This window comes from Malaclemys terrapin, chromosome 23 (genome assembly GCF_027887155.1).
Source record: "Malaclemys terrapin pileata isolate rMalTer1 chromosome 23, rMalTer1.hap1, whole genome shotgun sequence".
In the NCBI taxonomy this organism is placed as follows: Eukaryota; Metazoa; Chordata; order Testudines; family Emydidae; genus Malaclemys; species Malaclemys terrapin.
In genome coordinates, this window is record NC_071527.1 from 11,959,222 (window position 1) to 11,984,951 (window position 25,730).

The 25,730-nt window shown below is 62.8% G+C and overlaps 1 protein-coding gene across 1 annotated transcript in view; it reads right to left on the reverse strand.

The window, feature by feature from the left end:
- Window positions 1-4,285, reverse strand: part of NOTCH3 (notch receptor 3) — a 50,182-nt gene extending 45,897 nt beyond the window's left edge. The window contains exon 1 of the mRNA XM_054012596.1: window positions 4,046-4,285. Within this exon, the coding sequence (XP_053868571.1) occupies window positions 4,046-4,130 (85 nt within the window). The 5' untranslated portion in view covers window positions 4,131-4,285. The remainder of the gene's footprint in view (window positions 1-4,045) is intronic.
- Window positions 4,286-25,730: the final 21,445 nt, after the last annotated feature.

Here is a 25,730-nt window from a genome sequence, read left to right on the forward strand (position 1 = left end):
CGCCCCCCACAGCTGAGACAAGGGCAGTGCATGCTGGGACACAGCCCCTCACCCCTCTGCATCAGGGACCGGCATGCTCTCCTGACAGGTATGCCAGCCCAGGCAGGGCACATACCTACAGAGTCTCCCACCCCGACCCATGCTGCCCAGCAGCCCCAGCGCCCTGGGATCCTGACCACTGGCAGCCTAGCCGGACCACTTACGCTAGTCCGACAGCCGCAGCCAGCCCAGGGACTGCTGGAACTCCCAACTGCCTGACACAGCCCCCCAAAGGCCAAGCCAGCCCAATGTACACGGGGTCCAGAGCCAGGTGAGGCAGCCAGGACTCCTGGGTTCTAGCCTCAGCTCTGCCAATCACTGGGCCAGTCACTTGCCCTCTCGGAGTCATTCATGCTGGGGCAGAAGTAGCCCCAACCTGCCTCCTCTGTGGCATTTGTGAAGGCTCATGAGCTCAGGAGCCAGGGAGGGTTCAGCCAGCGCCCCAGGCTGTATCCCATTGCTGCAAATCCCCCACTCCCCAGGGCAGGGGAAGGGCTGCTCCTGCCAGCCGACGACCCACGGATGGACCAGAACTGACCCTCACAGGACAGTGGAGCTGGCTCCCCTGGCCTGGCAGACACAGCCAACTGCCCCTGCCCCAACAGTGCAGCCAATTCAGAGCCAAGTGGTTGGCTTGGGAGAGTCGGGGCCTCTGTGACCCAGCCCAGAGCAGGGAGACCGACTGGTGCGGGGGTGGTGGGAGTGGGAGACAGGACCGGTCACTTCTATGGTGCAGTCCAAGCCCAGCATCCGGACCCCTATCACTGGCCCCATTAGGCACCCTTCAGTGCAACTGGCGCCCCCGGCAGGGCCCGGGGAGGCTCACCTGCCCCTCACTCTCCCCATGGTGGGGGAAGGGGTCAGTGTTGCTAAAAGCCCATGAGTGGAGGGGGGCTCGGGAGACGCCACCCGCCTCAGGATTCCTGGTCTCCATCCTGGGTGGGCGAGCAGGTTCAGGCCCTGATTTTGGGGCACATTTGGATGCTGTCTTGAGGAAAGCTCTGCAGTCCGCAAGGCAGCAGGGAAGGGGGCTCACTAGCCAGGCAGAGAGCCCCTGAGAACAGGTCCATACTGTCCTGCCAGCTGGGCAGGAGAGCACGGCCTGCGCTGGCTGTGCTGGGGCAGGCGGGCCCCCCAGCCCCACTCCTCCCTGGCCGGTTGGGTCCCTAGGTCTCCCTATTGCTGCAGCCAGCGGCTCTGTGGGAGGAGTGTTTACAACCGGATTAGCCAGTGTGATTGTTCAGGCGGCTCCAGGGCCCTCTCCAGATTCCACAGCTCTCCAGCTGCCTCGCCGCTTTGTTCACAGGCTAGCAACGCAGTGGGGAGAAGAAAGGGGCAGGCGAGTGAATGGCCCAGCCAGCCGGCCCTCTCCTGCATCTGGAGGGGAGGCAGCTGCTGCAGCTCTGAGCGCTCCCTGGGCATAGCCAGCACTGGGGAGGGGCAGGGAGGGATAGCTCAGTGGTTTGAGCATTGGCCCGCTAAACCCAGGGTTGTGAGTTCAATCCTTGAGGGGGCCATTTAGGGATGGGGCAAAAAATTGGTCCTGCTGGTGAAGGCAGGGGACTGGACTCAATGAACTTTCAAGGTCCCTTCCAGGTCTATGAGACTGTCTATGGGGTGAATGACAGAGGCCAGCACCACCGAGCCATTGCCTGCCACCCAATTCCCCACCCCACCTCATTCCACGGGGCAGCTGCCCCCACCAGCCCCTTCACTTAGGGGGCAACATGGGCACACAAACCATCGCGCTCCGGGGAGCCCACGCTGCTGCAGCACGGCACAGAGAAGCCAGTTTTGAGGCTGCTCTGGAGGAAGGGGGGAGGTTAAACAGGGGGTGGCTAAAATCAACCAGGGAAAGTCCTGAAAGTGGGAGACCTTGCGAAGGTAGGAGGACCTCATACCCAGGATGGGGGCGAGGAGCTAGGCTGTTGCCCCCCCCAAGACCCCCGAGCGGGGAGGGGGACGACGACTGGAGCTCATCCCCCTGGACGGGGAGGACCAGGCTGCCTCCTGATTTCCACTACTACTGCCCAAGATGAGAATTTACCCAGAAGAGACCTGAGCTGAGCCCAAGGCCTCCCAGCCCCCAAGCAGTTGGAGCTGCTGCGAAGGCCTCTGCCTCACTCGGGGCTAGAGGTGCCTTTCCCTAGCGAGGACGCTGTCTGGGTGCATCTGGAGGCTGGCTCCAGGACAGAGACGCTCCAAGTTCCTGCAAGGGGGGGTTGGCACCAGCAGTCTGTGCGGGGGCAGAGTGGCCAGACCCCGTCTAGCCATGGGGCCACGCAATGCTCAGGAACGAACAGCACGGCGGGACTCCCGCAATGCAGCAAGTTACTCAACAAGAACAATGCTGGTCTATGTCCAGCCAGGCAGCAAGGGGGGGTGGAGGGGGTTATACTTCAGGGCATCCACAACCTGCAGCAGCCATCCCACAGACCCTGGGCCCATCCACATGTGTTCCCATGCGCTGGCTGGGAGCGCAGGGCAGGCCGGCCTCGCCAAGCTGCACAAACCAGTCCAGCAGCTTCATGGGCGAGTGAAACCCACGCTGAATAATAACCCTGCACTGTATTTACCTTTCACAGCAGTTCTCTCATTGCTGGCACATCGCTGTGTGCTGGCAAGTCGGTGCAGGACACGCAATTAACTCATCTTATCTCCCAGATGCATCACCTCGAGTCCCAGCTCACACTCACTGGGGGGTGGGGGGGCCGCTAGCTGACCAGCGGGGCTCCCCGGACTCTTGCTGAGTTTGCCACTTGCCCGGCAGAGCCAGGGGAGGCCAGATCCCAGCTGGCCCAATGCAGAGCTGGGGGAGCATTTTGAAGTTTTCTCCCAGCCTCCTCAGTGCTTCCTAGCCAGCGGGTGCCCTGCCCCAATGTCCCAGCTCTGTGAAGAAGCAGGGGAGCCCAGCCCGGGCAGGTCTGGGAGCGCCCCAGGACGGGGCCTCGGAGTTACTTTCCAACACAAAAAGTTTGAGCATCGGGGCTGGGAAGAGACCAGAGTCAAAACATCTGTGCAGGACATCAGCCCCCCCTGAACCGCGACAAAAATGCCATCAAATGTAAGGTCAGCCCCAGCGCCCCCCGGAAGCCCTGCTCCCCCCACCCCAACTCACCCACGAACCCCCACCACAGTGCAATGGGATCCCCCCACGCTCTGCGCCTGGCTCGTGGGGATTTCATGGGCAGGAGGCCGCGATCGCAGAGAGGGGGAAGGGCGGCCAGGGGGAAGGCGCCGGCTGGGGAAGCAGAGAGAAGCCGGATCCGCGCTCCAGCTCCAGGTTTCCCCACGCTCCCAGGCTGGCTGCGAGGAAAGTTTACTTCTAGTCAATAGTGAAAGAAGAGGAGCGCAGGATTGTTCCCCGCAGCCTCAAATCAGTGCCTGCGAACTCCCAGCCCAGCCCAGCCGCGGGGCAGGGGCCGCGCAGCCCCCTCCCCCAAGCGGGGATTATACAATGATTAAGTATTTTCTTTGTGCTCAGACACAGGGCCGGCCCCCTCCCCCCAGCGCAGACAGGGGAGGGGGCTCCGAGCAGGGGGGAGCGCACAAGAGACGGGTTACAAGTAGTTCCCAAGTTGGACGAAGCCGTCCCCGTCCTGAGCCCCCGATTCAGCCGCTGAGCCCTGCCGGGGGAGCCCGCATCATTGGGGCGCGCGGCGGATTCCTGGCTTTGAACCCCCCCCCCCCCCCAAAAAAAAAAGTTTTGCAAAGTTTATAAAGAGAAAGTGAAGGGACCAGATCACGTCGCCCCCCTTCCAGACGCCACTAGACGCCCCCCCCGGAACGCCAACCTGGGCCCCCCGAAATCGCCAGGACCCCCAAACAGCAAGAGAGGACCCCTCAACAACAGGGTCCCCGAAACTGCCCCAACACTGAGCAACAAGAGCTCGCCGGGGGCGGGGGTCCCCTGGCACTCGCAGCTGCCGCGATCCCCGCTCCAGCTCTCCAGACCACAACTCCCCCAGCCGGCGCGCCCCCCGCACGGGATCCCCTGCCCCCTTACCTGCTCCGGCTCCCAGCTGCGCCAGCAGCGCGATGCCCAGGAGGCTGCCGCCCAGCAGCGCCCGGGACCCGGCCCCCGAGCCCATCCCGCTGCTCCGCTCGCGATCCCGGACCCGGACCCCGCTCTTCCGCCGCCCCCGCCCTAGAGATCCATGGCGGGGCCAAGAGCCCCGCGCCGCAGAGCCAGACACCAGCGCAGCCAGGCTGTCTCCCTCCCTCCCGGACCCTGGGAAACTTCCCCCGCCAGCAGCGACTCGAGTCCCGGCCCGGCCCGGCCCGGCCGCCCCTCCTCTGCGCGGGGCGGGGCCCGGCCTCCTCCTCCCTGGGCTCCCACGCTCCCTCCTGCCCAGCCCGCTCCCGGCCAGGCCCAGCCCCAGCCCCGCGCTGCAGCTAGCGCCGGCAGGTGGCGGGGGGCTGGCCGCGCTCCCTCGCTGCAGGCGGGGGGAGAGGGGGGCAGCGCGGCGCTCAGTGGGGCTCGGGCTCCGGGGGACAGATGACTATGGAGGGAGCGGGATGCAGTGGGGGGCTCTGCTGGGAGATCTCTGAGCGACCTGATAAAGGTTCCCCGGGGGAGAGGGGTACAAACCTGCCCCCCCCCCCAGCAGGGTGGGGGAGGGGGCACAGGCAGCGGTGTGTACTGGGGTCAGGGATGTGCTGGCTCAGACCCCATAGCCTCGGCCTTTCCCACAGAGTCATGAATCCTCCCTCCAACATGACCAAAAAAGCGGTTGTTTTTTATGAACATCCAAGTCCCCAAGGAGGGGAAAGTTTCCATCGCTGGCTGGCTGTGGCAAGGGGCGGCCTCTCATCCACCCCCGCTTCCGGCAACTCCAGCCCGAGTCGACTGGTGGGGTCCGCACACTGGGGCGGCTGTAGCCCTGGCAGGATCCCCGCTGCTTTGTTAGCATTTGGGGGGAGCCAGGCAGACTCGGGGATGGAACAGAGCAGACCTTGGATGAACTGAGTCCCAGCTGGAGCAGAACCAGCCAGGGGTACTGGAGAGAGAGGCCGGGGGGCTGGTTAGTATCTCGGGGGTTCCTGCCACTTGGCCCCAGCTGCTGAAGGGCTGGAGAGAGCCACTTGCCCCTCCTCAGTGCAGAGCCCCCCCTTGCTCCATCACCAGCTGGAGTTGGGCCCAGCTGTGCCCACACTGGTAACATTGCCAGCCCAGAGCCTTCGGCCTCATGCTGCCCTGGCAGGATGGAGCTTTCCTGGAAAGTTCAAGGCAATTCGGACAAGACAGCTGGGCTCCAGGAGAGTCCAAGACAGCTCAGCCCAGACACTGCTCTTCCAGGCTCCGGAAAGCCAGGTGTCATTGCAGGAGGCAAATTGTGGGGGTGAAGGCAGTTTGACTTCTATTTGAGGAAGAGGACATGGAGGGACCAAGGGGTATGGGATATGGGGCAGAGCTAGGGAGCTGTGGGGCTCTTTGCAGGGGCGCTGAGCACTCTGAAAATCAGGCCCTGAAGATTCATCTACAGCTGGGTGAGCGTCTGCACCCTGACCCCCTGGGTCTGGCTGCCACAGCCGCGCCAAGGCTCATGTGCATCCCCCCTGGGCAATCACATACCGGGACGCTCCGTCCTATCTGACTAGGGCGACCCAGGCAGTAGAAGCCTCTCTGGTGGAATGGGCACAGGGCTGGGGGGCTCTAATCCCACTACTAACACTGCGCTTTGATAGGGCTTCACAGCCAGCTGCAAGCCACAGCCCCCCCGGCCAAGCTCTGAGGCAAGAAATACCATCCAGTGGGAGGGAGGGGAAATGACTTGCCCAAGGCCGTTCAGCAACTCAGTGGCAGAGCATGAATAGAACCAGGCCTCCTGCTCCCTGGCACAGCACCCCACCCAACCACAGCCTGCTCCCCAGCTCACTGCTATTCCTACTGGTCGGCGTGTGGGACAGACAGACAGCTGCCTGTTCCCAATTCGCAGCCTCTGGCACATGTGACTGGCCTCCCAAGGAGGGAACAGGGGCTGCCCTGCCCCTCCCCCCCAAGAGATTGCTCCGTCACAAGAGACCAGGGCTCTTGATTCTCAGAGGTGCTGGTACTGGTGGGAGTTATTGCTAGCATGGCCCATATACATGCCCTAGATGGGATCAGGGCCCCGTTGCCCTGCACAGCTGCCTAGGGAGAGACAGTCCCTGCCCCACAGAGCTCTCAGGCTGGGAGAGCAAACAGGCCAGAGAGGGGAGGTGACCTGTTCAAGGTGACCCAGCAGGACTGCAGCACAGCCTGGAACAGAACCTAGGTCTTGCTGGGGGCCAGCCCAGTGCCCTCCCTACAGGGCCGTTCTCCTTCCCCAGGCCCACCTGCTCTCTGGCCTTAGAGCTCTCAGCAGCTCAGAGGAGAAACCCTGCACAGCAGAACCTCCCCTGCAGCCTTCCTAGCCCTGCTGCCCCCACGGCAGCTGGCAGTGGGGGTGTATCTGGCAGAAACATTTTCTCCAGAGAGAAGGTTCCTGGTGGGGCCTGGGGATTCAGGCCCATCTCGGGGAGGGAGGGGGTTGTGCTCCAGGATTCTGATCCCAAATCTCCCCCAAACTCACTGGGTGGCCTTGGGCAGGTGCCCTCCCATTGGGGCACCTGAGCCCCCAGTATCATGGGGTGAGACCGATCTCCCCAGGGAGCAGTGGGGCTCAGGGAATTGCTGGCTGGGGTCAAAGACTGGGTGGTGCTGTGGGGGCTGTCTGGACGATGGAGCCCCATTTCCCATCCTGCTGTCCTGACCCTCGGTGAGGATGGGATATCGTCACACCCATTTTACTCCTTCACTAGCCGCAGCGCTGCTGCCGCCATCTCAGACCCCAGTGACTGGAGCGGGCACAGCTGCTGTGTGAGCCGGGGGGGGAGGGGCAGGTGATGCTCTCTGGGCCCCTCACCCCACAGCACATGGGGTGGGGCACGCCCAGCTGCCCCAATTGTGACAAAGTGGCAGAGTGCCCTGAGGCTGGCACACAGCAGGCCATGCTCCCGTCTTTGGCTGGTCTCCGCATGACACCAAGGGGCATGGGATATGGGGCATAGCTGGAGCTATGGGGCTCATTTCAGGGGGGCTGAGCACTCACAGGACTTGTGGGTGCTCAGCACCTCTGTAAATCAGGCCCTGAAGATTCATCTACTGCAGGGCAAGCATCTGCACCCAGACCCCCAGCAATGCACCGCCCCCTGCCTGGGACAGGCCCCTCTGGGGGCAGCGGAGAGCTTGGCTGAGGCTGCCAACCTGGGGCCTAGCCTATTGCGGGGGGCAGATAGTGATCTCCAGGCTGAGGCCCAGCCAACTCATCTCATGGGGGCTGAGACACGGCCATCACGAGGACTCTGTTATGGACAGGCTGGGATGTCCCCTGGGCTGGAGATCAGCAGCTCCACTGGGCGCCTGGGATCCCGACTGAGTTATGGGAATGGCCTCAGGTCCCAAGGCAGCTGCCTGCCCCAGGGCTGCGATGTCTGCAAGGGGCACTAGTCACAGCCCCTCTATTCCCCCCATGGCATTAGCTCCCTCTGCTGCTGCCCCAGGCTTTGCAAAGCGCCGGGTCTAACAGCCTCCTCCTCTGTGAGCCCTTCCTGCTCCCCCCTTTCTGTGCGATTCTCACAGCCCAGATCCTCCTATTTATTTTCCTTTGTCATTCTTGTGTGAAAGCTAAAGCCAGCTGTGGAGCAGGGCCGGCTGCCGGGGCGCTGGGAAAGAGCTGCCAAGCCCCGCTCAGAGCACATCTGCAGAGGTTTGGGGGACCAGGGAGCAGTCTCAGCAATGGGCTTGGGGTGCCAAGGTGCAGCCAGAGCCATGGACTGGGGGAGCAAGGTGCCTCCAGGGCTCTGGGGGACACAGACAGGTTGAGGGACAGTGTGTGGGGCTTGGGAACACACAGAGGGGCTTGGGGAGCACAGTGAGAGGTTTGGGTGCCTAGGAGTGCTCCCTGTGAAGGGTTTGGGGTGGCAAAGTGATGGGTTCAGGGGGGCAAGGAACACACACAGCAATGGGTTTGGGGGTGCCTGCGGGGCTCACACAGTGAGGGTTCAGAGGTTCCCAGGGGCTGACATAGTGAGAGTTCAGGAGTACCGGGGGGCTCCCACAGTGAGGATTTGGGGGTGCCTGGGGGCACCCCGTGACTGGTTCAGACCCCCCCCTTTTCCACGACAGGGAGCACATTGCTGGATCTGGGGAGACTGCCCAGCCCTAGAATAGTGAGTGCTGGGTGGCACAGCTAGAGGGCAGGCTCCGCCCTGAGCTGCCCAGGCTCCACCCCTTGTGGGGTCAGAACTACTCCAGAGGCCCAGGAGGGCTGCGAGGTGCTGCCCTTGGGATGGTTCCTACTATGGGGGCTCACCCCAGAGCCAGGCCAGGCACCCCAACAGGCAGCCAGACTCCATCTCCCCTGCTATGACCTCGGCCTTCACTTCCTGTCCTAAACAGCCATGTTTGCACAGCCATGTAGTGCATGTGGCTGTTAAACTGGCCCCGGCCCACCCCAGAAGTGGCTGCAGCTCAGCGCTGGCTGGTCCCTGCATACCATGTATTTTGCAGTAGGGATGGGGGAGCCAGGTTGTAGGGGGCAGTGGGGCCCACGCAGGTTATTTCTGTCCATAACCATCTCCCAGGCTCCACCCCCCCGGGCCGCAGCCTCTGCTGGGTCCCAGCCCAGCCGGGCTTTGCTGGAATCGCTGCAGCTGTTCCCTGGTTAGGCACGGATGACAAAGATGCATCTTTTCAGCTTCAAAACGATCCTTCCCAGCCACCCCCCTGCTCCCCTCCAGCCCCACATTATCCCCCCACACCTCCCCTCCAGCCCCACATTCCCCCACATCTTCCCTCCAGCCCCACCTCCCATCCAGCCACACATCATTCCCCCACATGTCCCCTCCATCCCCACATCCCCCCACACCTCCCCTCCAGCCCCACCATCCCCCCCACAGAGCTGCACATGGATCCCCGGGCACAGCCACATGTGGATCCCTGGGCAGAGCTGCTCCTGGATCCCGGGTAGAGCCAGTAACATTTGGGGCCTGCAGGGGCAGGGCAGGGGGATTTGGACATTGCCACTTCCCCAGCTGAGTTCCCATGTGTCTGCCTAGCAGTGGGGGCCCTGGGCACAGTCTCCTCTGGCTCAGCTGGGTGGCACCATGCAGCCATTGTTTGAGGTCACTGCTGCACCCCCCCAGCTACAGCCTTGGCTCTGGGGAAGTGCAGGGACACAGGCCTGGGCTCCCTCCCGTGGGCCTGACTTGGTTCTTTCTTGGGTTGTTTTTTCTCTGCGATGATTGGACATTAAATCCCTTTGGGCCTGGAAGTTCCCAGCTCCTCCCCAAAGGGGAACACATAGAGGGGGTCATGGCAGCAGAGAGAGAGCCAGGACTCCTGGGTCACATCTCTAGCTTGGGGTAGTCCCCTTGCTCTGTCTCAGTTTCCCACCTTTAGCGGGCTCAACTCACTGCCATGCCTGGCTGGGGGTGGGGGTGGAATCTGCTCCAGTTTGTGAAGCATGAGGGCCCCGCGTGGCTGTGTGCCATGGATAGGTGTGGTGTAGGCAAGGGCAGTGTGGTTGTGACCCCTCAAGCGGCACTCGCCACATCTGTGCTGTGGAGCCCCCAGAGCAGTCGTGGGTGCGTACCTGGGCCTGGCAGGCCATGGGGATTTAGCATCCGGAGCCCTGTGCTCCCTTCAGCTCTTCGCTGCTGTGTGAAGAGGAACAGACCCACCAAAAGCGTTTCATAACCAACCTTCAGGCTGCACCTGAGCCCAGAGCCAGGGGACCTGCCAGGCGGGACACGAGAGGTGAGCACTCAGAGACTTTAAGGTCAGAAGGGACAATCGTGATCATCTAGTCTGACTTTCTGCACATTGCAGGCCACAGAACTTCACCCCCCACTCCTGGAATAGACCCAGAACCTCTGGCTGAGTTACTGACGTCCTCAAATCCTGGTTTAAAGACTTCAAGTTACAGAGAATCCACCATCTACACTAGTTTAAACCGGCAAGTGACCGAGGCCCAACGCTGCAGAGGAAGCGAAAACCTCCCAGGGTCTCTGCCAATCTGACCCAGGGGAAACTTCCTTCCGAATCCCAAATCTGGTAATCAGCTAGACCCTGAGAACCGTGAGCAAGTCCCAGCAGCCAGACACCTGGGAGAGAATTCTCTGTGATAAGTCAGAGTCTCCCCATCTAGTGTCCCATCTCCGGCCGTTGGGGATATTTGCTGCTAGCAGTCGCAGATCAATTATGCCATCGGAGGCCGTCTCGTCATCCCATCCCCTCCCTCTCAAGCTCAGTCTTGAAGCCAGTTCATTTTTTTGCCCCCACTCCTCCCCTTGGGAGGCTGTTCTAGAATTTCCCTCCTCTGATGGTTAGAAACCTTCATCTAATTTCAAGCCTAAACTCATTGATGAGCAGTTTATATCCATTTATCCCTCTGATGTATTCACAGAGCGCAATCAGATCTCCCCTCAGCCTCTGCGTGGTTAGGTTGAACAAGCCAAGCTCTTTGAGTCTCCTCTCACAAGGTCGGTTTTCCATTCTTCTAATCACCCTAGTCGCCCTTCTCTGCACCTGTTCCAGTTTGAATTCATCTTAAACATGGGAGACCAGAACTGCACACAATACTCCAGATGAGGTCTCACCAGTGCCTTGTATAATGGTACTAACACGTCCCTGTCGCTACTGGAAATACCTCACCTGATGCATCCTAGGACTGCATTAGCCTTTTTCACAGCTGTACCACATTGGCGGCTCATAGTCATCCTGTGATCAGCCAATACATACCCAGGTCTTTCTCCTCCTCTGTCACTTCCAACTGATACATCTCTAGCTTATAGCAAAAATTCTTATTAGTCCCTAAATGCAGGACCTTGCACTTCACACTATTAAATATCATCGCATTTCTATTACTCCAGTTCATAAGGTCATCCAGCTCTTCTTGTGTGATATTCCGTCCTCCATCGTATTGGCAATACCTCCCAGCTTTGTATCATCTGCAGATTTTATTAGCACTCTCCCACTTTTTGTGCCAAGGTCAGTAATAAAAATGTTAAATAAGACCGGTCCCAAGACTGATCCCTGAGGAACTCGCTAGTAACCTCCCTCCAGCCTGATAGTTCATCTTTCAGTGTGACCGGTTGTTGTCTCCCCTTTAGCCAGTTCCTTATCCACCTTTCAATTCTCATATTAACCCCCATCTTCTCCAATTAAATTAATAATTTCCCATGTGGAACTGTATCAGATGACTTACTGACATCCAGGTAGATTAGATCTACTGCATTTCCTTTGTCTAAAACATCAGTTATCTTCGCAGAGAAACAGATAAGGTTGGTCTGGCAGGACCTACCGTTTGTAAAACCAGGTTGTATTTTATCCCAATTACTGTTCATCTCTATGTCCTTAACTACTTTCTCTTTCAAAATTTGTCCCAAGACCTTGCATAGCTGAGATAAAAAATAGTTTCCCGGATCATTTTCCCCCCCTTTTCTTAAAATAGGAACTCCAGCCATAGGATACGACCCTCGAGTTTACCATTGGGCTTGCAATTTCATGTGCCAGTTCCTTTCATATTCTTGGATGGTCATTATCTGGGCCCCCTGATTTAGTCCAGTGAGGTGTTTGAGTTTGACTTCCACCTCGGATGTGGTAATTTCTACCTCCATATCCTCATTCCCATCAGTCACCATGCAACTACCTCTAAGCTCCTCTTTATCCTCATTAAAACCCAAGGCAAAGTATTCATTTAGGTGTTGGGCCATGCCCTGTGTTATTTTTAATCTCCACCCCATCCTCAGTGCTTAGCAGCTCCACTTCTTCTTTCCTTGTTTTCTTATTTATTTGGCTATAGAACCTTTAGCTGTTGGTATTAATTCCCTTTGCAAGGTCCAGCTCTGCTTGGCTTTTGGCAGTTCTTACTTCTCCCCTACACAGCCCCCGCAGCTCTGCAATGCCCCCCAGTCCCAACCCACAGCCCCCCCAACTCTGCAATGCCCCCCAGCCCCAACCCACAGCCCCCCCAGCTCTGCAATGCCCCCCAGCCCCAACCCACAGCCCCCCCAGCTCTGCAATGCCCCTCAGTCCCAACCCACAGCCCCCCCAGCTCTGCAATGCCCCTCAGTCCCAACCCACAGCCCCCCCAGCTCTGCAATGCCCCCCAGTCCCAACCCACAGCCCCCGCAGCTCTGCAATGCCCCCCAGTCCCAACCCACAGCCCCCGCAGCTCTGCAATGCCCCTCAGGCCCAACCCACAGCCCCCGCTGCAATGCCCCTCAATCCCAACCCACAGCCCCCCCAGCTCTGCAATGTTACCCAGTACCAACCCACAGCCCCCCCCAGCTCTGCAATGCCCCTCAGTCCCAACCCACAGCCCCCCCAGCTCTGCAATGCCCCTCAGGCCCAACCCACAGCCCCCGCAGCTCTGCAATGCCCCCCAGTCCCAACCCACAGCCCCCGCAGCTCTGCAATGCCCCTCAGTCCCAACCCACAGCCCCCCCAGCTCTGCAATGCCCCTCAGTCCCAACCCACAGCCCCCGCAGCTCTGCAATGCCCCTCAGGCCCAACCCACAGCCCCCACAGCTCTGCAATGCCCCTCAGTCCCAACCCACAGCCCCCCCAGCTCTGCAATGCCCCCCCACTCCCAACCCACAGCCCTTGCAACTCTGCAATGCCCTCAGTCCCAACCCACAGCCCCCGCAGCTCTGCAATGCCCCTCAGGCCCAACCCACAGCCCCCCCCAGCTCTGCAATGCCCCTCAGGCCCAACCCACAGCCCCCCCAGCTCTGCAATGCCCCTCAGGCCCAACCCACAGCCCCACAGCCCCAACCCACAGCCCCCGCAGCTCTGCAATGCCCCTCAGTCCCAACCCACAGCCCCCGCAGCTCTGCAATGCCCCTCAGGCCCAACCCACAGCCCCCCCAGCTCTGCAATGCCCCTCAGGCCCAACCCACAGCCCCCCCAGCTCTGCAATGCCCCCCAGCCCCAACCCACAGCCCCCCCAGCTCTGCAATGCCCCCCAGTCCCAACCCACAGCCCCCGCAGCTCTGCAATGCCCCTCAGTCCCAACCCACAGCCCCCGCAGCTCTGCAATGCCCCTCAGTCCCAACCCACAGCCCCCCCAGCTCTGCAATGCCCCACAGCCCCAACCCACAGCCCCCACAGCTCTGCAATGCCCCTCAGTCCCAACCCACAGTCCCCCCAGCTCTGCAATGCCCCTCAGTCCTAACCCACAGCCCCCGCAGCTCTGCAATGCCCCTCAGGCCCAACCCACAGCCCCCGCAGCTCTGCAATGCCCCTCAGTCCCAACCCACAGCCCCCCCAGCTCTGCAATGCCCCCCCCCTCCCAACCCACAGCCCTTGCAACTCTGCAATGCCCTCAGTCCCAACCCACAGCCCCCACAGCTCTGCAATGCCCCTCAGGCCCAACCCACAGCCCCCCCAGCTCTGCAATGCCCCTCAGGCCCAACCCACAGCCCCACAGCCCCAACCCACAGCCCCCGCAGCTCTGCAATGCCCCTCAGTCCCAACCCACAGCCCCCGCAGCTCTGCAATGCCCCTCAGTACCAACCCACAGCCCCCGCAGCTCTGCAATGCCCCTCAGTACCAACCCACAGCCCCCGCAGCTCTGCAATGCCCCTCAGGCCCAACCCACAGCCCCCCCAGCTCTGCAATGCCCCTCAGTCGTAACCCACAGCCCCCGCAGCTCTGCAATGCCCCTCAGTCCCAACCCACAGCCCCCGCAGCTCTGCAATGCCCCTCAGTCGTAACCCACAGCCCCCGCAGCTCTGCAATGCCCCTCAGGCCCAACCCACAGCCCCCGCAGCTCTGCAATGCCCCTCAGGCCCAACCCACAGCCCCCGCAGCTCTGCAATGCCCCTCAGAACTCAGTCCCGACCCACAGCCCCCTGCTATCCCAGCCCCGCGCTCCCACCACCATGGAAAAAGGACCAGAGGGACAGAAAGTCCAGTGTGGGGGAGGGAGCAGCAGCCCCTAAGGAGGGAGCCAAGTCCCTGGACTGTTGCACCCCTCCGGTCCCCTCCCCTCCAGGTCGATGCTGATAAAGACTCTGCAAAGGAGCAATAATTTACAGGCTTGTAAATGGGAGACAAGCTGGGGAGCGCTGGGCTCTCGGCATGGCTGAGGAAGTCAGGTAGAGTGGTCAAGGGTCAGGGGAATAGCTGGGTGGTTGGGGTGTGGCTGGGGGGTGCAGGGGGAGGTCTTTACAGCTGAGCTGCTTCCCCTTTCCCAGGCGCTGGGCTGGTCTGTCTGGCCATGATTTGTTACTGGGAGTTTCCCCACTTGGAAAACAGAGAGCCACGCTCAGGCGAGGAGGAATTGCTGGGTGAGCTGCGCAGAAAGGTGGGGGAGGTCCCGTAAGCTTCACTTCCCCCCACTGCCCCCTGCAGGTGGGGTCAGGAGCTGCAGCTCAGGCCAGCGGCCCCAGAGCTTGTGGGGATGCGAGAAGTGGTTGGTGCGGGAGTACAGGCCAGCCGGAGCCATGAGAGGGGCCAGCCTCAGGCCCCTGATTTGCCTGGCTAATCCCATGATGGGGCGGGGGCAGGGGCGGGGCCAGTGGGGGTGGGCGGGATAAAGCCTGCAGGGCAAAGAGCTGCTCCTGGTCTGCCCCTGCCCTGGGCCCCCAGGAATCCAAACCAGGTAGGGCCCTGGCCCCCAGATCCCAGCCCCAAGAGCTCGGGGGCAGGATCGCGCTCTGGCTGCCCTGGGCCCAGCAATGGAGCTGGAGGGGTGTTGCCCCAACAGACTTCTCCCCAGAGCCACACCCCGTGCAGAGTCCCCCACATCCCTGGGGCAGACTCTCCCCCTTAATCCTTTGGGCTCAACCCAGCCCCCCCATGGGCCCCTGCAACATCCTCCTCCCTCTCCACCAGACCCTGGGACATTTGCCTCTCCACCATCCCCAGACCTTCAAATCGCCCCCCCCCCCCCGCCCCGCCACTCCCCAGCTCCTGGTCAGTGGGGTCAGCTGCTGCGCTGCAGATGCTCAGGCTCTAGGGGATGAGCTCACCCCACAGGTGAGGAGAGAATCTCCCCTGGGGAGCATGACCCAGCTGGGAGCCTCCTCTCTGCTCTAACTCCCCTCCAAGTGCCTGGCTCCCAGCCCCACTCCTCTCCCCAAACCAGGGATAGAGCAAGAAGCAATGGGCTTAACCTGCAGCGAAGGGAGGTCTAGGTTGGACATTAGGAAAAAGTTCCTAACTGTCAGGGTGGTTAAACACTGGAATAAATTGCCTAGGGAGGTTGTGGAATCTCCATCTCTGGAGATATTTAAGAGTAGGTTAGATAAATGTCTATCCGGGATGATCTAGACAGTATCTGGTCCTGCCATGCGGGCAGGGGACTGGACTCAATGACCTCTCGAGGTCCCTTCCAGTCCTAGAGTCTATGAATCTATGAAAAACCCAGGAGTTCTGCTTCCCATTCCCCCTGCTCTACCCACTAGCCCCCACTCCCCTCCCAGAGCCAGGGAGAGAACCCAGGAGTCCTGGCTCCTAGCCCCCCTGCTGTAACCACATGCTCTCTCTCCTTAACTGTAGAGCTTGTTTTGAGGTCCCTTGGCTAATTCTGAGCCCAAGTGAGGAAGGGGGGAGCCCCCTGGGCCAGGCCTGGCTCTTTCTCCTGCAATCCCCTGGGCCTCCCCTCTGCCCCACACAGGATTCTCCGTGCCCCATCCCTCTCCTCTGCCCCCCAGGCTTTCCCCTACCCCTGCAATCCCCTGGGCCTCCCCTCTGCCCCCCACAGGATTCTCCGTGCCCCATCCCTCTCCTCTGCCCCCAGGCTTTCCCCTACCCCTGCAATCCCCTGGGCCTCCCCTCTGCCCCCCACAGGATTCTCCGTGCCCCATCCCTCTCCTCTGCCCCCCAGGCTTTCCCCTACCCCTGCCATCCCCTGGGCCTCCCCTCTGCCCCCCACAGGATTCTCCGTGCCCCATCCCTCTCCTCTGCCCCCCAGGCTTTCCCCTACCCCTGCAATCCCCTGGGCCTCCCCTCTGCCCCCCACAGGATTCTCTGTGCCCCATCCCTCTCCTCTGCCCCCCAGGCTTTCCCCTACCCCCATTCCCTCTGGGCCTCCCCTCTGCCCCCCCCCCAGGTTTCCCCTGCCCTGCACAGGTGCTCCCTGCCCCCATGTCCCCTGGGCCTCCCCTCTGTCCCCAGGCTTCCCCCTGCCCCGCATCCCCTCAAGTCTCCCCTCTGTCCCCAGGCTTCCCCCTGCCCCAATCTCCCCTGGGCCTCCTCTCTGCTCCCCAGGCTTTCCCCTACCCGCCTCTCCCCAAGCCTCCTCTCTGCCCCCATCTCCCCTGTGCCTCCCCTCTGCCCCCAGGCTTCCCTCTGCCCCCATCCCCCCTGGGTCTCCTTCTTTTTCCCCATTGCCCACACCTCCCCTCTGCCCCCCAGGTTTCCCCCCGCCTCACATCCTCCCAAGCCTCCCTCTGCCCCTCATTCTCCCTGGGTCTTCTTCTGTCCCTCTATCCCCTCTGCCCCCATCCCACACCCCCTGGGCCTCCCTCTCCACCCCCTTCCCCTGAGGCAAGCTCCTGCAGGGAGCAGGAATTTCTGGTTCTCCAGCTCCAGGCACCTGCGGCGCGGGGGGGGGGCGGGCTGCTCCCCCCACCCCTGGCCAGCCCTTGGCAGCAGGGAGCCAGCGGGTCCTGCCCATCCCTGGGTGCTGGGAGGTGGTTCAGGAAAAGCAGCCCGGGCACATTCCAGAGCAGCTGGATCCCCCACTGGGTGCTGGGACCTGGGACGGGGGGCAGCAGAGGGGAACCGAGGTGCCTCAGCAGACCTGGGGAGCACAGGGCTGGGATAGGACTGAGGGGCACTGGCAGAGCTGGAGGGAGGCTGGCAGCAGCTTGCCTGGCTCTGCCAGGTGGCCCTGTAGCCCCATGAGCTGGTTGATCTGGGCGTGATGCCCCAGAGTTGCCCAGGCCAAGAGCCTGAAATGGTCTAGTCAGACCCAGAGAGGCTGCCCCTCATCTGACCCCACTCCGAGCTCCCTTTCCAGCTCTGCCCAGGGGTGAGGAGTCACCCCAGGGAGGAGAATACGAGACAAGCTGCGGGGTCTGTGTGACTGGGGAGGAGCCAGGGGGTCAGGGCGGGGTCTGTGTGACTGGGGAGAGTCAGGTGGAGATCTGTGTGAACTGGGGGGATGAAGGGGAGTCTGTGTGACCCAGGGAGGAAGGAGGGGTCTGTGTGACTGGGGAGAGTCAGGTGGGGATCTGTGTGAACCGGGGGGATGAAGAGGGGGGTCTGTGTGACTGGGGAGAGTCAGGTGGGGATCTGTGTGAACTGGGGGGATGAAGGGGGAGTCTGTGTGACCCAGGGAGGAAGAAGAGGGGTCTGGGTGACCCCGGAGGAAGAAGAGGGGTCTGGGTGACCCAGGGGGTCAGGGTGGGGGTCTGTAGGATACAGGGGCCTGGCAGGGGGCTATGTCAGCTCAGTGGCTCTTTGGTGCCCCCTGTGAAGGGGCCCTGGGGCTGGCTGGGAGCGGGGGGAGGGGGGGTCAGCTCCCAGCTGCTCCCGTCCCTGCCCAGGGCCCCCCGCCCAGCAGAGCGGGGTGAGGCACCCAGGCAGCCAGCTGTTCCAGCAGAGCGACCAGCTGTGGCAGCAGGGCCGAACAGCAGCCCATTGTGTGCGTAAGCTGGAGCGGTGCCCAGAGCCGGACAGGGGAGAGGCCCCCTAGCGCCACACTGGGGCATCGCCACCCCGTCCCCATGGCACGGCGCCCCCTAGCCCCACACTGGGGCATCGCCACCCCGTCCCCATGGCACGGCGCCCCCTAGCCCCACACTGGGGCATCGCCACCCCGTCCCCATGGCACGGCGCCCCCTAGCGCCACACTGGGGCATCGCCACCCCGTCCCCATGGCACGGCGCCCCCTAGCCCCACACTGGGGCATCGCCACCCCGTCCCCATGGCACGGCGCCCCCTAGCCCCACACTGGGGCATCGCCACCCCGTCCCCATGGCACGGCGCCCCCTAGCCCCACACTGGGGCATCGCCACCCCGTCCCCATGGCACGGCGCCCCCTAGCCCCACACTGGGGCATCGCCACCCCCGTCCCCATGGCACGGCGCCCCCTAGCCCCACACTGGGGCATCGCCACCCCGTCCCCATGGCACGGCGCCCCCTAGCCCCACACTGGGGCATCGCCACCCCGTCCCCATGGCACGGCGCCCCCTAGCCCCACACTGGGGCATCGCCACCCCCGTCCCCATGGCACGGCGCCCCCTAGCCCCACACTGGGGCATCGCCACCCCCGTCCCCATGTCACGGCGCCCCCTAGCCCCACACTGGGGCATCGCCACCCCGTCCCCATGGCACGGCGTCCCCTAGCCCCACACTGGGGCATCGCCACCCCCGTCCCCATGGCACGGCGCCCCCTAGCGCCACACTGGGGCATCGCCACCCCCGTCCCCATGGCACGGCGCCCCCTAGCGCCACACTGGGGCATCGCCACCCCCGTCCCCATGGCACGGCGCCCCCTAGCCCCACACTGGGGCATCGCCACCCTGTCCCTCAGCACATCGCCCCCTAGCCCCACACTGGGGCATCGCCACCCTGTCCCCATGGCACGGCGCCCCCTAGCGCCACACTGGGGCATCACCACCCTGTCCCTCAGCACATCGCCCCCTAGCCCCACACTGGGGCATCACCACCCCGTCCCCATGGCACAGCGCCCCCTAGCCCCACACTGGGGCATCGCCACCCTGTCCCCATGGCACAGCGCCCCCTAGCGCCACACTGGGGCATCACCACCCTGTCCCTCAGCACATCGCCCCCTAGCCCCACACTGGGGCATCACCACCCCGTCCCCATGGCACAGCGCCCCCTAGCCCCACACTGGGGCATCGCCACCCTGTCCCCATGGCACAGCGCCCCCTAGCGCCACACTGGGGCATCACCACCCTGTCCCTCAGCATATCACCCCCTAGCCCCACACTGGGGCATCGCCACCCTGTCCCCATGGCACAGCGCCCCCTAGCGCCACACTGGGGCATCACCACCCTGTCCCTCAGCACATCGCCCCCTAGCCCCACACTGGGGCATCGCCACCCTGTCCCCATGTCACGGCGCCCCCTAGCCCCACACTGGGGCATCGCCACCCCCGTCCCCATGGCACGGCGCCCCCTAGCCCCACACTGGGGCATCGCCACCCCGTCCCCATGTCACGGCGCCCCCTAGCCCCACACTGGGGCATCGCCACCCCGTCCCCAAGGCACGGCGCCCCCTAGCCCCACACTGGGGCATCGCCACCCTGTCCCCATGGCACGGCGTCCCCTAGCCCCACACTGGGTCATCGCCACCCCGTCCCCAAGGCACGGCGCCCCCTAGCCCCACACTGGGGCATCGCCACCCTGTCCCTCAGCACGGCACCCCCTAGCCCCACACTGGGGCATCGCCACCCTGTCCCCATGGCACGGCGTCCCCTAGCCCCACACTGGGGCATCGCCACCCTGTCCCTCAGCATGGCACCCCCTAGCGCCACACTGGGGCATCGCCACCCTGTCCCTCAGCACGGCACCCCCTAGCCCCACACTGGGGCATCGCCACCCTGTCCCCATGGCACAGCGCCCCCTAGCCTCACACTGGGGCATCACCACCCTGTCCCTGTGGCACAGCGCCCCCTAATACCATGCTGGAGTCAGCATTGACTTCAAGGGGAGAGCACCCCCTACACAGCCTCCACCCACTGCCTTCCCTGCTCAATCAAATCCCTGGAGCTCAATATATGTCACCTCCACCCAAGTGCCAGAGATGTGACCCCCCAGATCCGTCCAATTTTCCAAAGGGATGAGGCTGCTCACCTCTCTGTTGGCGGGGGTGGGGAGGAAGGTGCTTCCTTTGCTCTGCATTGGGCTCCCTCACAAAACCCTGCTCTAACTACTAGACCCCCCCCATCCCCGGGCAGAGAACCCAGGAGATCTGGCTCCCAGCCCCCAGCTCTAACCCACTAGACCCTCCCCTTCCAGAGCTGGATAGAGAACCCAGGAGTCCTGGCGCCTGTGCTGGGGAGAGGGGTGGGTTAGTGGAGGCCAAGCTGTTATAAATAAAGGAGGATGGAAGAAAAGGGCAGCAGGGCAGAAGGAAGTGGGATACAAATAGCTGCAAGGGGGCAGGCCCCGTCTCCTCGGGGTGCAGTATAAATAGCCCCCCGTCGGAACGTTCCCAGCACACCAGGAGCTCCCAGCCTCCCCTCCAGGCAAGACCCCTAACCCTGCACTGATGACGCAGGACAGCATCTCCTCGCTGATGGACCCCTCCCCAGCACACAGGCAGAATCGCTGCAACTCCTCTCCCCACCCCCCACCCCGCAGCCTCCCTGGCCGCTGAGCTAGTGTGTGGGACTCACCATAGGGCCGCGCAGAGCGGGGCACAGGAAGCACAGGCCCATGGTTCTCATGCCAGCCAGCAGGGGGCACATGACTTCATTTATCGCATGGTGCTCATGCAATGCTATTCCTATTCTACTGGGCCCGCCCCACTGACAGACAGGGCCTCAGGGTTAAGGTGGCACAGGGCCTTGCAGATGGCAGGCCAGGAGCCCCTCTGCCTGGGGGTGGGGTGGGGGGAAATCCCTTCAGCTACACCCCCCAACATGCTCAACTTTCCACCAGCTCCATGTCTCCCCCCAGAGGGGCCGTGCGCCCAACAATCCCAGCTGCATTACTCTGTACTCTGAGGTCCCGACTCCCAGCCTCACCCCCAGCTGGACTGACCACACACACTCTGTGTGAGAGTTCCCTCTGCTGAACTCCCAGGATCATGGCAAAGCAGGGCACTGCTGCAGGGAAGCTCACAGCCTCTGGGGCAGTGGCAGGGATGGAGCTAGAATGCAGCACGGGGTCCATGGCTAGCCCCCCTGGGGTCTGTTCTGGGGCTGCAGCAGGTCCCAGTCCTGAGCTCTCCCTCTGGGAAAGGGTGGCCCAGTATGGGTCAACCTGGAATAGCCACCCCCAGGTCAGGCGCCTGCCAAGGGAACGAGGCTGGATCCAGAGCAGCATTTTCCCAGGCAGGCCCAGCCCGGGTCAGGGACTGGCATGCAGGAGATCATGGGCTGGGGCTGGGGAGGAGCCTCCCAGACACAGAGGGATGTCTAGGCAGAGGGGGAATCTCCCCAGAGCTGAAGAGAGCCTGTGGGGCTGCCCTCCACCCTGCTGGCCCTGCCCCACTGCATCCCCCACCCTGCTGCCCCCACTGCCACCCCCACCCTGCTGGCCCTGCCCCACTGCATCCCCCACCCTGCTGCCCCCACTGCCTCTCCCCACCCCCACTGCCACCCCCACCCTGCTGGCCCTGCCCACTGCATCCCCCACCCTGCTGCCCCCACCGCCACCCCCACCCTGCTGGCCCTGCCCACTGCATCCCCCACCCTGCTGCCCCCACTGCCTCTCCCCACCCCCACTGCCACCCCCACCCTGCTGCCCCCACTGCCTCTCCCCACCCCCACTGCCACCCCCACCCTGCTGGCCCTGCCCCACTTCATCCCCCACCCTGCTGCCCCCACTGCCACCCCCACCCTGCTGGCCCTGCCCACTGCATCCCCCACCCTGCTGCCCCCACCGCCACCCCCACCCTGCTGGCCCTGCCCACTGCATCCCCCACCCTGCTGCCCCCACTGCCTCTCCCCACCCCCACTGCCACCCCCACCCTGCTGGCCCTGCCCCACTACATCCCCCACCCTGCTGCCCCCACTGCCACCCCCACCCTGCTGCCCCCACTGCCTTCCCCCACCCTCACCCTGCTGCCCCTGCCCCACTGCATCCCTCACCGTGCTGCCCCCACTCCTCCCCTCACCCCACTGCACTCCACACCCTGGTGGCTGTGCTTTGAGTGAACCCTGAGCCCAGGGGCAACCTCCAGAGCCTGGAGCAGGGGGCCTCCTGTTGCTGCAGGAGCGGGGACAGTTGTTCAGGGCCAGGAAGTTTGTTGGGGGGGGTGGAGTGAGGTGGAGTGAGGGGGGCTCTTTAGGGGGCAGGAGCATGTAGGAATCCTGGGATTGTGGCAGAATACCCCGGGGGGATGTTTGTGGGGTGCCCCCAGAAATGGGAAGACAGGACTGAGGGGGTCTGAGGAGGTGCTGAATGTTTGGGGGGCTGGGGTGAAAAGGGGGAGTGGGATTTGGGGGAGGGGAGAACACAAACACTTTCTAAGCGAAACAGAAATGGAGCTGGGGGGAAAAGCCGGCTCCAAATCAAGCCCAGATTGTGCTTGCACGCACGCACGCGCACACACACACACACTCATGCATACATGCACACAATCCCTCCCCAACATAGACGCATGCACACACACACACACGCAAACAATCCCTCCCAGACACACACACACACATGCTCTCTCTCACACACACACACACACACACACACAATCCCTCCCAGACACACAATCCCTCACTCACACACAGGCGCAGCTGCCAACACATGGAAACAATCCACCCTTTACTGCCGAGCTGGCCAGGACTGGGGGGGAGGGGGCGGTGGGGCTGACTAACCCCAAGAACGCACTTCAACCCCCCCTCCCCCGCGCCTGGCTCCCCTCCACTAAGCACTGATCCCTCCATTTCTACACGGCTCCAACACTCACAGCTCTGCCGGTGCCGACCTGCAGCCCCCTGCTGGCCCCGCATTCGGTGTGTGCTGGAGTTGAGGGCTTTGGCAGGGCCAGTCCTGGTTCCCTGTCCCCATTCCTAGACCGACCTGCGGGGGGAATGACATCCTTGGGCCAGGTGATGTCAGGAGGGTCTGTTAAACATCTGCCATCCCCCCACCCCCCCGCCCCGAGATGTCTGCATTTCAGCGCTGGGTGATGGATCCTTGTACAAATAGCCCCTGCACCCCACCCCAGAGTTGGCTGCATCTCAGCGCCAGGCAAGGGATCCCTGTACAAACAGCCCCCGTGCCCCACCCCAGAGGTGGCTGCATCTCAGTGCTGAGTGAGGGATCCCTGTACAAACAACCCCGTGCCCCACCCCAGAGGTGGCTGCATCTCAGCACCGGGTGAGGGATCCCTGAGTGCAGCTTGTTACATGGGGGCTTCCTTGCAAAGGAAGTGGCCAAAGTGGGGGGACCGCAGAGACAATCACCCCAGAACTGCCTCTCCCAGGCCACAACTCACCCCCAGCCCCCAGGCCTTGCTGTGAGGGATGCCCAGTTGTGAAGAGGCCCTGTGCCGGGTGAGGGGTGTGTCCTGAGGTGCCCCTTGCCCCCTGACGCAGGCAGCACCTTTCCCAGGGCCCCGCCCCCCATGTGCGAGCCATTAGACACAGCAAAGGCATTTCTTTCGCTTGAGTAAGAATGTTCCCACAGCACAGGCTGGGGGAGGGGCTGGCCTGGTGCCCGCCATGGGGAGATAAGTGTCAGGCTGGCTCAGTGCCAGGCCCGGCAACCAGCGTCATTCACAGCAAAGCCTGGGGCCTGGCTGCCCCTGCTCCCCACGGCTGGGCACTGCTCTGCCCCCAGGAAGTCCGAGGGTTACCACTGCACATCCCACCACCCCAGCCAACCCCTCCCAACCCTGCAGAGCATAGCCATCCCCTGAGCCCCGAACCTAACGCTGGTCCTGGGGAGCCAGGGCACTGCCGCACAGAGGCTCACAGGCGCCGTGCCTACGGGGAAGCTCACAGCCCAGACACGGAGCTCTGGGGCCTGAGGGACCCCACCAGACTGGCACCCCCTGCAGGGACCCACAGGAGCTCAGTGGGAGTGACAGTGCAGGGGGTTCAGATCCTTGATGCTATGGAACGCCCAGCAGGGAGTGGGGCAGGAGCTCTGGCCGTGGGGGGAGCTCCCAGCTACCTCAGCCCAGTCTCTCCCAGCAGGGGGCGCTGCGGGGAGTGGGCAGAAGTGCTGGCTCTGGGGAAGTTCCCAGCTACTGCAGCCCTGAGCTGTCCCAGCAGGGGGCGCTGTGGGGAGTGGGCAGAAGTGCTGGCTCTGGGGAAGTTCCCAGGTACCTCAGCCCAGTCTCTCCCAGCAGGGGGCGCTGTGGGGAGTGGGGCAGGAGCTCGGGGGGGGGGAAGCTCCCAGCTGCTGCAGCCTGGCCTCTCCCAGCAGGAGGCGCTATCGGGAACAGGGCAGGAATGCTGGCTGCTGTGGGGAGCTCAAGGTTCCTCCAGCCCCAGTCTCACCCTACACCCCAAGTCCCCACACTCTGCCCCCTCCCCTACTCAACCCTGGTAATGTTGCTGTGTCCCCCAATCCTCCTTGGTCTAGGGCTGATGTCTCCCTCAGTTTCCCCCAGTCCAGTGACTCCTTCTGTCCCCCATCCGCCCGCTGTCCTCTCCCTAACCCCCTCTTGCCTCCACCCCCGGCTATCCACTAGGCCCTAAACTCCTGTCTCCAGCATCCTGGCCTGGGCACCCCTCCCCCTAAGGCGCCAGTTTCTGCACCGCCACCCCCACATCCCACCATCCCTTCCTCTGGGGTCTCTGGTTCTGCAGTGTGGGGACCTCATGGCCCCCCCTCTCCATGTAGTCTCCTGGGGATGATCACCCAGCTCAGTTTTCCAGGGGCCGCTGGCTCCCCCATACCCATGGGTGGAGCCAGGGAACGGGAACGGTGTGGGCAAGTTTGGCCCACGCTGGGAACATGCGGGTGGATTCACTGGACACCAGCTCCCTTGTCTGCCTGTCACTCATACAGCTGGCCAGCCCCCTCCCTGCCTAGCCAGCCCCAGTGGCTCTGGGCCCAGGCCCGTGGGTCAGTGCTGGGGCACATTCCGGAGCCTGCTGCCCCATCAGTGCAGCTGAGGGCACCATCCTCTGTGAGGCCTGTGCCCCACCGCTCTGTGGGGCCCTCTCCTCATCTGGACCATATCAGGACACAAGTGTCTGCCACCCCTGTCCTACTTGGGTGCCACAGCTTCCCCCACTTCTCCCCAGCAGCAGGTTCCAGGAGCCACCCCATCCTGCTCAGGGGCTGACATAGAGCAGACACCCTGGATTGGAGTGACCGGGTTCCCCGCAGTCAGGGGTTCAGGGCTGGTTCTGGCACCTCAGCCAGGTTTACAGACCAGGGGTTCTGTCCCCAGTGGAGAGAGGCTGGAGCCAGGGGCCCAGGCACTGCGCTGGGAGGGTAAGTGACTGAGTGGCATCAGTGAGCATCTGTTCCAGGGCCTGTGTTATTGAGCAGCCGTCAATTCGGTCTCCTCCCGAAGCCTCCCCCTGTTAGAGAGAGGCCAGGCATTACACGAGTCAGCCTGGCAGAGCTGAGCCCAGTCAAGTCCCAGCCACAATGAATGTGGTAAATCCACGTACTGGGCCACAGATCTGGCTGCAACCTCTAAACCACCCTCCCCTCCCAGGGAGTCAGGAATGGAACCCAGGAGTCCTGACTCCCAGCCTCCTGCTCTAACCACTGGATTCCACTCCCCTCCCAGAGCCGGGCATGAAACCCAGGAATCCTGACTCCCAGTCTCCAGTCCAGATTCTCAACATGCCACTGTGGTCAAACATAGTCGTTCTGCAAAAACAACGAGGAGTCCTTGTGGCACCTTAGAGACTATTTATTTATTTGTTATAAATTATTTATTGTTATAAATTTGTTAGTCTCTAAGGTGCCACAAGGATTCCTCATTGTTTTTGCTGATACAGACTAACATGGCTCCCACTCTGATGATAGTTCTGGTCGTCCCATCTCAAAAAAGCTATATTAGACATTGTCGCGGAGTATCGGGGGACTCAGGGCCCTGCACCTCCGGC